Consider the following 15,419-nt stretch of genomic DNA (forward strand, 5'->3'; position numbering starts at 1 on the left):
CTTTTGTCTTTCACCAGGACTGATGCAATAACAGTTCTCATCCCATGGGATACAAACCTCCTGTGGAAAGGTCCTTCCTGTGTTAAGGGGAATATGTTTCAGCATATTTACAGGAGTTCTGAGTGATGCTGGTGTTTCCCTGGGTGTGAGTCTGTTACACTGCAGTGATGTGAAAAGAACTCTGAGACAAGGTTGTAAAGCCTTTGAGAAAACTCTATGTGATTTAAAATTATGAAAAACAAAAATTTCCTTTGTTCTTTTTTCCTTCTTACTTGGGCTTTGGGAGGACTTAGGTGGAGAAGAGAAACAGAAGTGTCCCCACAATTAATTTCCACCTTACACCATTTTCTTCCTCTGATGAGACCCAGCTATTTTGGGACAATTCCACGTCCCAGGCCTGCCAAGGGTGTGTAGAACAGTGCTCAAGCACTGGCACAGGCTGCCCAGGGCAGTGAGGGAATCTCCATCCCTGGAAGTGTTCAAAGAAAGTGTTTGTGGCACCTGGGGACATGGTTTATATGATTCAGTGGTGTGTGTGGTGGTGAGTTAATGGCTGGGTTTGATGATCTTAGAGGCCTTTTCCAACTATAAAGATTCTTTGATTTTATGAATCAGCAAGGAGTCCAGATAAAATAAATGTTTTATCAGCAAAAATTGTTCAAGGGGTGAGTTAAACAGTGCTATGCCTGATTTAAAGTGGAAACAGCCAAACCAGTGAAACCTGATGGATGCTCAGGACCGGCAGACTCCAGGCCAAGTCACTTCTGAGGGGTGACCAGCAAAGCAATGGGAAGTGCTGGGAATGATGGAGGCAGCCCTTAAAAGCAGAGTATTTTTATGGAGTTAAGACACGGAGGATCTAATTTTCTTCTAGAAGACTCATTACCATGATTTTGTTACGGATTATTTATGGGCTGTTATGATAGTCCTGGCAGGTCATAATTGGCTGAAGCCGGAAAATTAGTCACATTTTTCACATTTGGAAGAATGATCTGTACAGTTGCACTTAATGACTTCATTCCCAGAGAGCCCCGTGCAGGGAAGGAGCTGCCAGGTTTGGGGTGTGGCTGGATTAACCCTTTGTGCTTCTGGCAAAGGCACCTGGGTTTGCTCATCAGGTGCCAGAATGATTTTTCATCACTTCAAAGCAGCTCTCTGGCATGTAAGTGATGTGCTGCTTTCATGATAGTTTCCCCATTCTTTCTCTTTCTTTGAACCTGAGTTAGTTTTGCCTGGCACTGGGTTTTCTACAGAAAAATGCCTTTTTTAAACTGATTTGTCCATGTTTTGCCCTCTGCCCATCAGAGACACAGCAGCATCACAGCCAGTCAGACAGGCCCAGCTCTTCCAGGGATGGTTTCTAACCCCTGGTAAGAGATGGGCAACAGATTAAACTGAGGCAGGGCCTCATTGGCAGCACTCCTCAGAGCCTTGCTGTGTACACAGCACAGCCCAAACAGTCTATCACAGATGATGAATCAGAAGGGAGCACTATAATTGTTTTATCTGCCTTTTGGGACAGCACAAGCTGCTTACTCTTGAATTAGAGCCTGGTGAATGTCGCTGTATCTTCCAGAAAAATGGACAGCTTTGATTTGGGAATTTCCAGGGATGAGGAATCCACTGTGCTGTTGCATGTCCACTCCCAAACTGCTGAATATTCATTGGTAAAAAATGGACCTGAACTGTTGAATAAATTTGTGCTATGTGGGATGACAGCATTTGGGTCATGTCACAGTTTTGTGCAAGTTTTGTGCTAGACTAAAGAGAAAAGCACATTGCCACAGGAGAAAATTACAGACCATGATCCAGCAAATAATGCCTTGGCATGAAGGGTGCCAGGAGAAAGTTACAGGGTGACTTGATTTGATTTGATTTGCAGCTCTTTATCAGTGAAATTTTGCCCAATTTGCAGGAGGAATGATGAGGAGGACTCCATGATATCAGAAGGCTAATTAATTACTTTATTGTACTATATTATTCTATACTCTATTGCACTACATTATACTACATCAAAACTGAAACTGAACAAGAACTAAACTGAACAAAATGCTGTGACTGTCTCCTGACCAACAGTCTGGACACACACTTGGCCCTGATAGGCCAAGGAAACAAAACACATCACTGTGGGTAAACAATCTCCATTTTGCATTCTACTTTGGCACAACAAAGCAGCAGCAAATGAGATAGGAATGTTTTCGTCATTCTTTTCTCTGCTTCTTTCAGGTTCAGAGAATGTGAATCCCACAGCTCTCGTAGAAACCTTTCTCATTTCACTACTGTCTGTTTTGGTTGGTAGGTGTCAAGACCAGCACAATTTACTGGGGTGGGAAACCTGGATTTGGGAGAACCTCCCACCTGCTTTTGGGAGAACCTCCCACCTGCTTTTGGATGTTCCCTGTTTAAATGGCCAGGGATGGCACGAGCCATTGGGTCAGGGCATCCTGTTGATGAGAGGAGCAGCTCAAAGCACCTAAAACCCCACCACAAGCAATGACTAAACCTCATCCATGGCTCTGGGAGCAAAGGCTCAGCTCCAGGCTGTGTGCAGGCCATTCCTCCAGGAGCACTGGCCCTCCTGCAGGGCTGTCCTCTCCTCCTGGGAGCTGCTGCTCTCTCTAATCCATCCTCTGTCACTCCAGCATGGGAAAGGGTTGGCCAGGGCTGAACTGAAGGCACCCTCTTAATCAAAGTAAGAGGTGGGAGCTGGAGTGTTTGCAAACTACTGTACAAATGGGAGGGTTTGATGGTGTTAAATGAAGGATCAGATTCATTAAATTAAGTGGAAAGCAATGTACATGGATGATTTCAAGGGTTGAGGCTGAATACGGGTTTTAAATAGGAAGTGATCAGCCACTATACACAACACAGGGCAGCTCTCAAACATTTTTAATGACAGTATTTGTACACACTTTAGTTTAATTAACACATGGCACAGGAGAGGGTTGGTAACTAGGATGTGTAGTCCACATCAGTCATCTCAATCAGAATACATGAAATTTCAAGCATCAATACACCCAGAAGAACAGCACCCGTCCCTGCCCAGTGAGGTCTGGCAGCTGGAATTTCCATCACACCTTGTGCTTTTTGGATGTGGCAGTAATTCCTTCCCTCCAGATGGAGAAGTCCCTTTTGAAGTCGATGATCAGATTCTCATTTGGATTTATTCTTGTTTTGCAATCAAAATTAAGGGGACTGTGTATTTTCACTGCCCAGTGATCCATGTCACGTTTCTGACAGTTAAGTTTATTAGTAAATATGTAGTAATTGCTTCCAGAATTAACTGGAGCTGCTCTTCTGTGTCTGTATGTGTAGGAGAGATTTCCTGAGATGTGTGATCCCTTTGTTAGCATGGCAGTCCCTGTGTGTTGGGGGCTGTGGCTGGGTTTCAGTTCTTGGCAGGCTCGGTCCGGGGCACCAATTTCAGAATAATTGGGTGCTCTGGTGTTAGGAGCCCCACTGAACTCAGCTTGATTGGGATCTGCAACAATGAGAGGGAAAGCACAGGTGGAGATGGATAAGTTAAACAGGCAGGGATGAGAGGTTCAGGCACAGCTGGATCTGCAGTGCCTGGAAGTGTGAAATGTCTGGCACTGGCACCCAGCTCCCTCCACGTGCCCCTCACCTGAGTCTCCTTGCAGGTCTGGAAGGTGAAATGCTGCAGCAGGGAGACGATGGCAACTTTCAGAATCAGGAGAGCAAATCTCATCCCAATGCAGTTCCTGGGCCCAGCCCCAAAGGGCAGGTATGTGTATGGGTCTATGGACTCCTTGTTCTCCTTACTGAACCTGGAGGATGGTTGGGGAAAAGAAATGAAGGCAGCAAAAACACAAAACCTACACATCCAATTTATCCTGGGATCTCTCACTGCTGCGCTGCAGAGCCTGGTTTGGGTTTTTCCTGAAGTGTCTCAGTCTACCCCCAAAACTGAGTGCTGTGACCAAGCCCTTGTTTGGGACAGGGTGAAGTCCCACTTGAGGGTTTGATTTTAATTCTCTCCATCCAGATTAGTGGAAATAGGAAGCAAGGTGAAAATCCAGGCAACATCCTCTCCCACAGAGACAGATATTTCCTGTCTGTGGTATTTAGAGACAGAAGAACCAGAAGTTGTTTTGGTTAGGAGCAGCCTATGGCTTCAGTTTCTCTGGGACCGAGAAGCAGATATCAATTACAAAAATAACTAGCTAGGGAAGGTTATCCTTGAAAACAAGGAGGGAAAGCAATTCTGGAAGGATCGAGTCTGGCATATTTAGTAGAAGCTTGTATGAAGGGAACAGGTTCAACAAGAAGGATTATACAGAGGATGGCCAGCAGTTACAAAACCTCCAAATTTCCCCTCTCTCAGGCAGCTTAAAAACTGGGTACAAGATCCTGTGAGATAGCAGTGATATTCTCCCAAGAAGATTATGTTGTTTGAAACCCTCCTTTAAGCACAAAGCTCAATTTCCTTTTAAAATGACATTCCCACGAGCCTGCAATTTCTCATCTGTATTGTTTGTAAAAGGATAGGAAGAACACCATTAGGAAGCTAATCAGAGATGAATGCTTAATTACTGAGAAAAAAGCAGTGTGATATTTCTTCCCTTTCATTAAGTTTTTTGTACCTTTCTGGCCTGAACTCGTCTGGGTTGGGCCAGTACTCAGGGTCGCGGTGCAGGACGTAGGGTGGAATTGTGACCACGACTCCTTTGGGAATGGTCACTCCATTTATCTCCACGTCTTTCTTGCAGGTTCTCTCAATCCGCCCCCCAAGGGGATAGACCCTGAGGGTTTCATTCACTGTCATGTCAAGATATTCCAATTTCATAATTGCTTCGTACGTGAGAGGAGCCTGCAGGACCACATGAGGAAGGTGACCAGGTATGCTGGCATCAGAACTGGATTCTCCTAAAATGGCTGTAGGAACAATAGTATCCCCAACCCCCACTGCCCCAAATTTGACTCAGACTCACTGAAGGACAAAAAGCAAGGTAGGAATTGAGCAACTGGTTTCATTTTTCCACCTCTGAGTCATGGAAATGCTTGGCAATCCACATCCTCTTCTGCAGAATGTGGCAAATGGGTTTGAGCAGTTGGGGAGGCTGGAAGGTTCCAGCTGCCAAAAGAAAACCACTGCAGGGCTGAGTTGTCTGAGGGTGTGTCTGCCAGATCTCTTGGAAAATCCATGGTGTTTAGGAGCTAAAGATGTCTCATTGCCCTGACTGAACCAGGAGGCCTTGCAGGGTCAGGGTCCTCCTTACCTTGTTGGGCAGGACTGTGTCGATCTCCTGCAGCACCTTTTCCTGCACATCAGGGTGCATGGCCAGCTCGTAGGCCAGGAAACCTAAGGTGTTGCTGGTGGGCTCATACCCAGCAAAGATGAAGATGAATGCCTGGGCCAGGACCTCTATGTCGGTCAGGGCTGTGGGGAGATGAGAAAAGCAGTGTTGGCTGATGGTCTCAGCAAGGAGCAGGCAGCAGCAGGTGGTGTTGAGACAGGTTTGTTGCAGTTGCTTTCTGATGAGGCTTTAATAACTGTTCTACCTGCCTGGAAAAATCCATTTGATAGAGGAGGCAGGTAATTTCCTGGGCATAAATAACTGACAAGCAGTCCTGCTCCCAGGATCTTAGTACCTGGTGCTGGCACCAGCAGACAGAGCTCCATCTGGAGCTGGTTGGTGAAGATGATGGTGACACAAACACCTCCCCATATTCTCCTCTTTCCTACAGCCCCATGCCCATGATGAGGATTTGGCTGTTGTTACCTTTATATGAGTTATTTGCTTCTTTGTTGTCCTGGCTGGCTGAGCGCTGGGATTCAATCATCAGCTGCAGGAAATCTACCCTGCCCTGGGAGGGAAAGCAGGAGAGTCTCTTTGGTGACAGCTTTCTTGGAGGGCTTAGATAGGCAGATTTCATAGCCTAAGCACAAGTTTTAGACTCAAGGCATCCCCAAAATGCACACTACTTCCTTATTGAAAAATGTAACACTTGCTTTTTATTTTGGAAACCTGTCTGTACTGTCCATTAAGCCATTGGGTGGAAGAGCAGTGTCTTGAGTGAATTTGGGTAAAGGGATTCAAACTCTAAAAGGCAGAATTTGGTCAGGAAGCAAGCTGCAGTTTTTGAAAAGCAAGAGGGGAAGGCACAACCCTAAAGGTGATTTTGCTATTCATCTGCTGCTTACTCTGCACTTGCTCATCCTCTGCCTAATCTTCTTCAGGGAGTCTTTCACTCTCTCATTACAAGTGCTGCAGACTGAGGTTAGTCCAATTCTGCTGAGCCTTTATCTGGATTTAGCTTCAGATCAGGGATGTACAAAGTCCCCCTGATTCTCTGCCAGGACGGGTCAAGTGGGGCTTTTCTGACAGTATTAAAATGAAGTGTTTACACTTGAGTAGGCTCAGGGTTTTGTTGAGTCATTGTACTTTGGCTTCACCTTTGATATCATCACCCTAATTATATCTCACTTCAGTGTGCTTTCTGCCACAATTGCTCTTAAATTCCCACTCACCTTGTGAGCCTCCTTTTCACGATCCTGCTTAATTTTGGCAAGGGATCTCATGAAAAAATCTACAGCATCACTGGGGAAGATGTTTACGTTCATTTTGGCCATGACAGGAATAAGGAATGGGAAAGCAACTGAAAAACAAATAGAAAATTAGATTGCACTCTTTAAATAAACCCCTCCTGATAGCTGTGGATGCTACTGGGAATTTATTTCCTTTTTTAATTTATTTAGATGAGAAAAGCATGGACTTTTTTCCTTTTTTTCCCCTCTGTTCCATTCCCTTGGAATAGTTTTTGTGTCACATGGGGACAACCAAGCTGGGTATAATCATTCATTTAAGAGAAGACCAAGGCATATTCCACCTCCTATTTCTAAGGCTCTGTTTTCTAAGGACAGGTTACTTCTGGACACAACAGGCATGTGGCTCACAAGAGAAATACTAAAAATTCTGAGTTCTTTGTTCAGGCTGAGCTGTTCACTGCCTTGCTGTGACCATGCAAACATTTTTAAGTCCCTTTCAAAGCTTTTCCTTCCTCATAGAAACTGGATCTTGATATTCTCTATAGTTTCATGAAATCAACAGCACCAGAACCTCCTCTGTGGACAGATCCAAACTTTCCCTGGGTTTCAGCAAGGTATCTGACATTAATTTAAGGTCCATTGCTGCTAAGCTGTTGCACAGGAGGAAATTGCATCTAATTACAGTCCCCACTAAGCACTCATTTCCAGAAAATGCATTTCAGATAGCAGTGCTCTCCTCAAGCCTCACTTGCTTTTCAACCTCTAAATAATTTCCCAGCACTTAACTGAATATTTCTGGGTGGTTCATAAGTTTCTTGCACTGGGGATGCCAAATGTGGAGGAAGCTTTTACCTCTCATCCTCAGGGTTTCAACATGAAGGTCATAAGGAGGAAATGATGAGACAAGGGACGGTAGGACTTCATTCCTAGCAAGGGAAGTTATCCAAGCAAAACCTGGAGTCACTTACATGACAAGATGAAGACTGGGTTAAAAAAGTCAAACTTGACCAGTTTCTTCATCTCTCTGACAAAGGGGTCCTTGGGGTTGTTCATGGAGTCAATGTTCACACCAAAGGAAGTGCTGGTGACCACGTCCATGCTGTAGCTCCCAAAGATGCTGATGAAAAGCATAGACTGTGGTTAAATATTTGGACTGAATGAATATATTTTTTTCCTCATGTGGATGTGACATTCAAATATAAAGTCTTAGAAGACCTCCTGCCTTAGGTTTGAAGAGAAAATTGGCTATGTGGCACTGAACAGCACTTCTAGAGAAGGAGATAGATTTTTAGAGAGCTTTTGTTTCCAGCCTGCACAGGTTTTGAAGTCAGCTTTTTCAAGGATTTTAGAACAGCATGGAAGGGGTTGGTGGCAGGACAGCATGTGAAATTTAGCATTTAACCTCTTGAGGAGGGGTGGCAGTACACCTTGCCTCAAACAAGCCCTGGGAGTGGTCTAGTTCCACCCAGCACAGCCCCCTGTTCCAAGCTTGGGATGGGACATCTTGGATCTCTGGATTCACAAAGCTGTGCTGGAGCATTTTCCTTCCTATTTACCTCTGGGAAGTTTCCTAACATCCAAATTTAATTTTCCCCTTTTAAATTTCCAGTCAGGCTTTTAGTAAATCCCGTTCCTCCTTTCAGAGCCCTGGCTGACCCAGGGAAAGATCTGCATTGCTGGTAGCCAATGAACCACAGCACTTTTAACAAGGTTTGCTCTGCCTGCTGCTCTTAGCCTCTACTTACTCCTTTACAGCTATTGAGCTGTTCTCTTTCACTTGCTTTTGAACATTCTTCACCAAAGCTTCCCCATAGTGCTTCATTATAGGGAACATCTGTAACACAAACCAGGCATGGTCACTTCAGGACAATACCTTTTACTCCTTTACACAGGCTCATGGAGACTACAGTGTCATGAATATTTACAAATAAGATCTCTCTGCTCAGGCTTTATTTTCAGAGTTTTCTGGTTTCAGTTAGGCATTAATCAAACAGGCCAGCTTAGTTGCCAGGCTCTGACTAAAGAAATCAGACCCCTGTGATAATCTCAGCCTGAAAACACTGCTTATTGACTCTGATTTAGTCTGTACCTGCCCTTCTGATTTACCTCCTTTAGTTTCCCACTGGTGAAGGTTGGAGAGAGCACAGTACGGAGCCTTTTCCAATGGTCATCTTCAGCTAATGAGACAGCGTTGGTCAGTACCCCGGCCAGGTCCGTGCGCTGCAGGGGAAAACAGGAAGAGTTAACCCCAGAAAAGAGAGCAGCCTCCTTGCAGGGATGGCAGTGTGGCAAACAAGCCCCTGCCTGGGCTCTTCCAGTGGCATTGATGCTGGCAGCTGCCTCTCTTAAGGCACACATCCATAAAGGAACCCCTTTCCCACACTAAACCAGCTGTGAGGTGCCATTCCCAGCCCCAGAACAAGTCCAACACCTGCATGTCTGTGTGTACCCACCATGTCCCATCCCTGCATCCCAGCTGGTGGCATATGTATACCATTACAGATTCCTGCATGCTCCCACAAACCCAAATCCATCCACATATACATAAATATATATAATAGGTGTGAGAACAGACTTGGTCTGCTCCCTCTGCCAGCCCCTGTGTGCAGTTCAGGCTGTAAGGCAGGGGAAGAGTGACGTGCAGTGGTTGTGTTCAGCAATCCCTGTAGTGCAGCCACTGGTTCCCAAAGCATGCTTGGCATGCCTCTGTCCTCCTGCACTTTTCTGGACTTTGTGGGCAATCAAAGCACTTGTGCTCTTACCCTGCGGTTGGTGAAGGTGGTGTAACAATCTTTAACCAACACAGATTTGATGATCTGGGGGTCTGTGACAGCCAGGGTGGGTTGTCTGCCATCGTAAATCCTGGTGGGGGGAGAAGAGAACCAGGTAAATAACCCCAGATAATTGAAGTGTAAGGATTGGCTGATGCCCACGAGATGCCCATGTGCCGAACAAATGTTCTTCCATCAGCAGCCTTGTTGCTCTGTTGTCTGTGTATCAAAATGTAGAAAGTAGAGATGGAAAAGGACTCCCAGACCTTTTCCCATCTGGTTTTGGAAATGGTAAAGGGGGATAAACACCCTCCAAATTCGCTGGGAAATGAGCAGGGCTCAGTTGCTCAAAGGACCAGATACTAAATGAAGCAAGTGTCTTCACTTCCTCCCCTGACTCTCTGTGTTTTTCCAGGCACTTAAACACATTACAGTATTAGAAGGAAACTTGTTCGACCCCTTTCAGGCTCTTGAGTTGGGTGTCTGGAGGCTTGGGCTGACAGCACTGAGACACCCTTAGAGATGAAACTCAGTCCTTGTTTTTGTCTTTTTAAGCTGCCAGTTCTGAAGGCTTTCCTGGAACAGATGTAGATTAAGCTGATCTGTGCTCTCTACCCATTTGTGCAAACATACATTTTCCAGACTCCATTTCTTAAAGCTGCTGTAGGGACTGGTGGATGCATCATGCAGGATATGCAAGGTTGTAGCCTAAGTTATAACAACAGTGATGAAAGCTATGGGAGGAGGTGTCTAGAACAGAAGAGCCATTACTGCAGCAGCTCCTGCTGCAGCAGGTGGGGATCAGCAGCACAAGGAATTCTTTGGATCAGCTCCAAAGGGAGTCACTCACATTCCTCTGCTGTTGGTAAACCAGAGGAACCCAACCTCCCACTTCCAGATCACACTGAAGTAAATAGTTCTGCTGATGATTTTGTTAGGGGCAGGTGAGGGCCTATTGTTACCAGATTTAAACTGCTTTTCACAGCACTGGTCAAAATAGTTTCTGTATGATGTGACAGTGACACAGCTCTGTGTCACCTGGCTCCAAGTAAGCCACCTGCAGCACCCTGTCTCTGCTGTTCTCATCCTGTTGGGACTGTCAGGGCTGCAGGTGGAGAAAAGGGAGCTTTCCTAATGAACATTTTCTCCCATTTGAGCAGATTCTAGTTTTACTCTCAGAAGAGATCAGTGGTTCATACTCACCCCCAGATTTTCCCGTATTTCTTGAAACATTCAGTGTCAAATTCCAGGAAACCCTGTGGAAAGAAATTTAAAAATTGTATTGGTCCCTCTTGTTAATGTTAATGTGGAGGTCTCTCCACAAGAAAACAGTTCTCTTGTGGCTTTTAACTTCCACAAACAGCAGCCACCTGGGGAAATCTGCAGTCATGAAATCCCTCCCATTTTCCACAAGCTTTTCCCACAGCTGTGTTTATGGGCCATGTCAGCTTCTGGGATACTGTTTTAGAGATGAGCTGCTCAAGGCAAAGGTTCTCATTATCTATTTCTGAAATCATCTTATTCCTGGGGGCTCAGGATCTTCATCACTCTTCTCTTCTCTCTTCAAAGTTCTCATGGGATCACAGCTACTTTAACATCTGCTTACTTTAGCATGGAGCCCTTTGCTCAATATCTACAATTTGAACACTTTCATCTCCCCATACTTTCATGCATTACAGGGAAAAAGAATCTTCCTCCATAGCTTTACCGGAGGATTTCAGCCCTAAGATCAAGACATCTCCTCATCCCTCCCATCTGGGACTTCCTCACTGACTTTGGTGTCTTCATGTTGCTCCTGTACACTGCCTGCATTTTGTTCCTTTCACTCGAGGGAGGACTGAAGCACTGAGAGGGTTAATATCTTGCCCAGGGCCTGCAGATGATCACTTGAGCTGGCTGGGCCCAGTAGTTTGTGGTGGGAACTCTGCCTGAGGGGGCTGAAGGCTTCTCCTCTCCCTGGCCCAGTTGTTTTGGGCAAATCTCAATGGTGGTAGAATCTTGGCCAAGCTGGCCCAGCCCTGGGCTGCTCCTGAGGCTGGCAGACCTGGCTGGGCCCTGGGGAGGCAGCCAGAGAGGGCCCAGTAGCAGCAAGATGTCAGAAATCACAGCCATGGCCTGGCCTGGCTTCAGCCCCACACACACTCCCCTCACCTGCCCAGCACCACAGGAATGGGGCCCAGCCTGCAGCAGAGGCCACCCAACCAGGCCCAGCCCCTGTTACCTCTTTGCTGACCAGAAAAGAGAGAGTTCCTAGGTTTCTTTCGTCTTTAGCATGTGTTTTTCCCAGAGGTGTGTACAGTTTTCCAGTGGTACAAACAGATTGTCCCTTACACAGAAGCTTTGCATCACTTCTGTGAATGTCTCGCCTGCAAACCCCCCACACCTCTGCACAGGCCCTGCGTGACAGAGGAGCTGGCGTTTGGAGATAACTTATCAGCATTCTGTATCTGTTCAGCTACAGCTGTGCCAGCAAAGGCAGCTTCAGGCACTCACTTTGCGATATTCCAGGGATGTCCCAAAGAAAGGCAGAGGTCTTGGCCCGGGAATGCCCAACTTCTTGAACAGACCAAATGGCCAGATCCCATATCTGTGGGACAGAAAAGAGCAGTGTTACATCACGATGGCATTGGGACTGTGAGCTCTCCTAAACATGGAGACTGCAGCAACATCCCTTGGGATATGAGGGAGAGGAGGTTGGACCAAGTGGTGTAAAAAAAGCAAGTGAAAACTGCTCTGTAAAAAACTACTTGATAACCATGGTAAGGCTCACACAGAACTTCAGGGGGATCCTTTTGGTGTGAAAGCAATTGTTTCCACCAGACCACCTGTGGAGACAGCATCTGGAAATCTTGAGCAAAAGTCCTAAAAGGGGCTCATTGTCTACTAAAGGACAGGCAGAAAACACAGCTGGAAGAAGGAACACCAAGCTCACATGTTTGTATTGAAGAGAAATCAAAGCAATGCCAGGAATTATGTCCCAAAGAGGGCTTTCATCAAACTGTACTTCAATTTCAGTAATTGTTCTCCTTCCCTTAGTCCAGCATTAGCTCAGTGGAAGCCTAGTCTTGATGGTTTTCTCTTTAGATTTTATCGACAGCCTTGCAAATTTCTTTCCTCTGAAGCACCCTTCCTGGCAGCTCTGAAGTTATTGCTCCTACCTTGGGGCTTTCTCTTTCTCAACAAGGGCCTGGGCTGCAGCCCTTTGAAGCTCATCTTTGGCTGTGTTGAAAGAGCTCCTCAAAATATTTGGTTTTAGTTAGTAGCTACAGCTTCCCAAGTGAGCAGTTCATTGCGGAAGGGAAGTAAAGCAGGGAAGGTTTGGCAGGGGGATGTTATCAGAGATCCTCTTCAGGTCAAGAGGCAGCAGTTGCTCAGACAGGATCTTGAGGACACTTATTTGAAAAGCCAAAATCTAGGTTGAGACATAGGGAGGGTCTCCCTTACAATAACCAATGTTTTTTTTTTTAAATTTTGGGGACCCCAAATGAGATCAGTGTCCCCCAGCACAGCTTCTGACTGAGCAAAAAATGCAGATCCTAACTTATGGTCCAAACAGGATGGGTGAAAAATGAGGAGCTAGATGTGTTCAGGTGAAGAAAGGATTTGCAGAATACAGTCTGTCAATGTTTAACTATTTTTTGTCAAAGGTTAATTCAGTGCTAGGAATCAAATGATTGTGGATTCTCGTTTGTAATGTTTATAGGTAGCCAAAGTTGCGGGAGGACCAGGAAATGTCAGGCTGGGCTGGTTACAAAGCCCAGAAATACTGTAGGAAAACAGGCTTGGACCACTTGAAACATGGCCAGGAAAATGTAGTCTAACACTCCTACAAGTAAAATGTGTCAGGGTTTTCTGCAGACTGAAAAGGACCATTCAGTGTAAAGCCAAAGAATAATCATTACTTCTTCCTACTATGGGTATGAATCAGAAATGCCTGAAGTTCCCTCATGTGTGAACTGGAACAGTGTTGCCCCAGCTGGACAAGAAACATCTAAACAATCTCTCTGTGTCAATGGGCAGTGAAATTTCTATTTTAGCTCTGATATCAGAGCACAGAGATCTGGGTTTAGTCCCTTTTGCCACAACAGAATTACAGGTGCCTGCAGAAGGCAGGTCTGGTAACCAACAATTTTAGATAGCCACAGAGTTACTGAAGTAGGAGAGCTTGGATCAAGATTCAGGGTGGCTTTTTTGGTTTTGTTGATTTGGTTTGGTTAGGGGTTTGTTTGTTTTTTGTAAGAGCCAGCCCCAAACAGGCTTTTCAGTGATCCAAATCACAGGAAAATTTTGAAAAATATGGCTAAAACTCTGAGCTTGCTGAGCTGCTGTGGCTGGAGTGTTGCCAGGGCAGACAAATGGGCCATGCTCATGTGCACCACGTCAGTCAAGGGTTTTTAACCAGCCTTGCCCTGCTGCAGTGCTGAATGGCACCAGCAAAGCCAAGGACAGCATTTCCTCATTAGCAGGGTTGCTCTGAAGCACTCGGGGTACATTTCTGCTGTGGAATTTTGTCTGGAAAGCCAGGAGCAGGTGGCTGACATTGCTCTGTGCTCCACTGCTTCCCCCAGCTGTGAGGAGGAACATGGGATGGAAATCAAACCTCTGCAAAGGACCCCTCCTGGTCCAGGTGCCCCTGAGGAGAATCTTAGCTGGGCACTATGGAAGAAATCAGGAGTAAAAACTGATCCTACAGATATTCTTCTCCTGGTGCCTTTCTGCTGCTCTCCAGATGTGCAGGAGGATCATATTCTATTGGCTTGCCTGCAGAGCAGCCTCAGCCAGGAAGGAACAGCTGGATGTCTGTGAAAAATCACCTGATGGATCAGGACCCTGACTGAAACCAGCACCCTGATGGTAACCAGTACCTGGCATTGTTATTATCCAATTATTTCTTTGATGCTGAGCAGTAATGTCATAACTGGGTGGGAATACTCCAAACCTTGGAGCAAGATCACTCACATGTACAGTCTTTAGACTTCTCTGCTACATCCCAGAGCCTGGTTAGATGCTGGAAAAGTGGAAATCACATCTACTCTTCAGCAGGTTAGTGGTATGAGAGTGAGCAATGGCAAAAAGAGAGAAATGGCAGGAGCAGAGAATCAATAAAGAATATTTTACTCACACTAGGAGGAGGACCACAAAAAGAAGTATAAAGGCCCATGTTTCTGTAGAGAAAGAAGGCAGAAGGTTCATTTCAGCTCTTCTCTGATTGGCTCTGAGTTCTGCCTTGACGTGCTTGTCCCTCGTCAGTAGGAAACAGGAGTGTTTCACACTGTGCAATCCTTTTTATCCAGTCATATGATTTAGGGGCCCTCCTTCTGTGACAGAGGAGGAGGAGTGGAAGGTAAAGGTAGAAAAGTCTGCTAATCTGAAAAACACCATTCATGTGATAGGCTGAACTGTCTAAGGTTCAAGTTATTTAATGCATGTGTTGCCAAACATTTCAGCTGGTTTCCCTGTTGTAAGTAATAACTGCCTTCCCATTGACTCATGCCCCTGGGCTCCTACACCAAACTAAATAAAAACAGGTTACAATGAAAAGGTAAATCCCATAGCAGGTGTCAGGGTTGGTTTACAAAAGGGAAAGAAAAGGGAAAAGGTTATTCACATATTGTGTGACAAGAGCTTTTCTAGCAGATGAATCAACTTTGACAGAATTTAAGATTTTGTTTGAAATCTCTCTCTCTCTCTCTCCCTCTCTCTGTGTTGTGAAGTGCAAGTGCTGCCTACGGTGAGTCAGAAGCAGCTTCTAACTAAGGCAGGAATTTGTCCCCTCTGAAGGCTCTTGAAGTCCAGTCCACCTTGTTTGCTGGCCTGTGGCCAGGTGTTATGTAAGAGAAATGTTGTCACTCCACAGCTGTAAACAGTTGAAGTGCCACCCACCCTTCTGCCACAGCTGAGGAAAAGGGAAAACACAAATTTTGTAGAGGCTCTCCTGTAAGGAGGGTGCTGAAAAGCAAGAGTAGGTGTGGATGTGCTGAGGGGAGATTATGGTGTGGAGAAAACTGAGCTCTTTGGATGGTGTTAGTGGGGATCAAGCCAGGGCAGGAAGTTCTATGGTTTGTATTGGCGTGCACTATAGCAATTTTAGAGCTTTATTCAGAATTCTAAAATGAGCAATTTTCTTCATATTAGCA

At 45.6% G+C, this 15,419-nt stretch overlaps 1 protein-coding gene across 1 annotated transcript; it reads right to left on the reverse strand.

Annotated features, from left to right (window-relative positions):
- Positions 1-3,295: 3,295 nt before the first annotated feature.
- On the reverse strand, positions 3,296-14,475 carry LOC128933809 (cytochrome P450 3A9-like). The gene is made up of 13 exons (XM_054270911.1): positions 14,405-14,475; positions 11,776-11,869; positions 10,486-10,538; positions 9,274-9,373; positions 8,618-8,731; positions 8,257-8,345; positions 7,480-7,628; positions 6,494-6,621; positions 5,745-5,829; positions 5,241-5,401; positions 4,605-4,831; positions 3,626-3,788; positions 3,296-3,481 (listed from the first exon to the last, which is right to left on the reverse strand). Exons 1-13 carry the CDS (start codon positions 14,473-14,475, stop codon positions 3,389-3,391), a joined length of 1,527 nt encoding a protein of 508 aa, XP_054126886.1. The 3' UTR covers positions 3,296-3,388.
- Positions 14,476-15,419: the final 944 nt, after the last annotated feature.

This window comes from Melozone crissalis, unplaced genomic scaffold (genome assembly GCF_028551555.1).
Source record: "Melozone crissalis strain CALT ecotype California unplaced genomic scaffold, PUWL_Pcris_2 ptg000012l_1, whole genome shotgun sequence".
NCBI classification, from domain to species: Eukaryota; Metazoa; Chordata; class Aves; order Passeriformes; family Passerellidae; genus Melozone; species Melozone crissalis.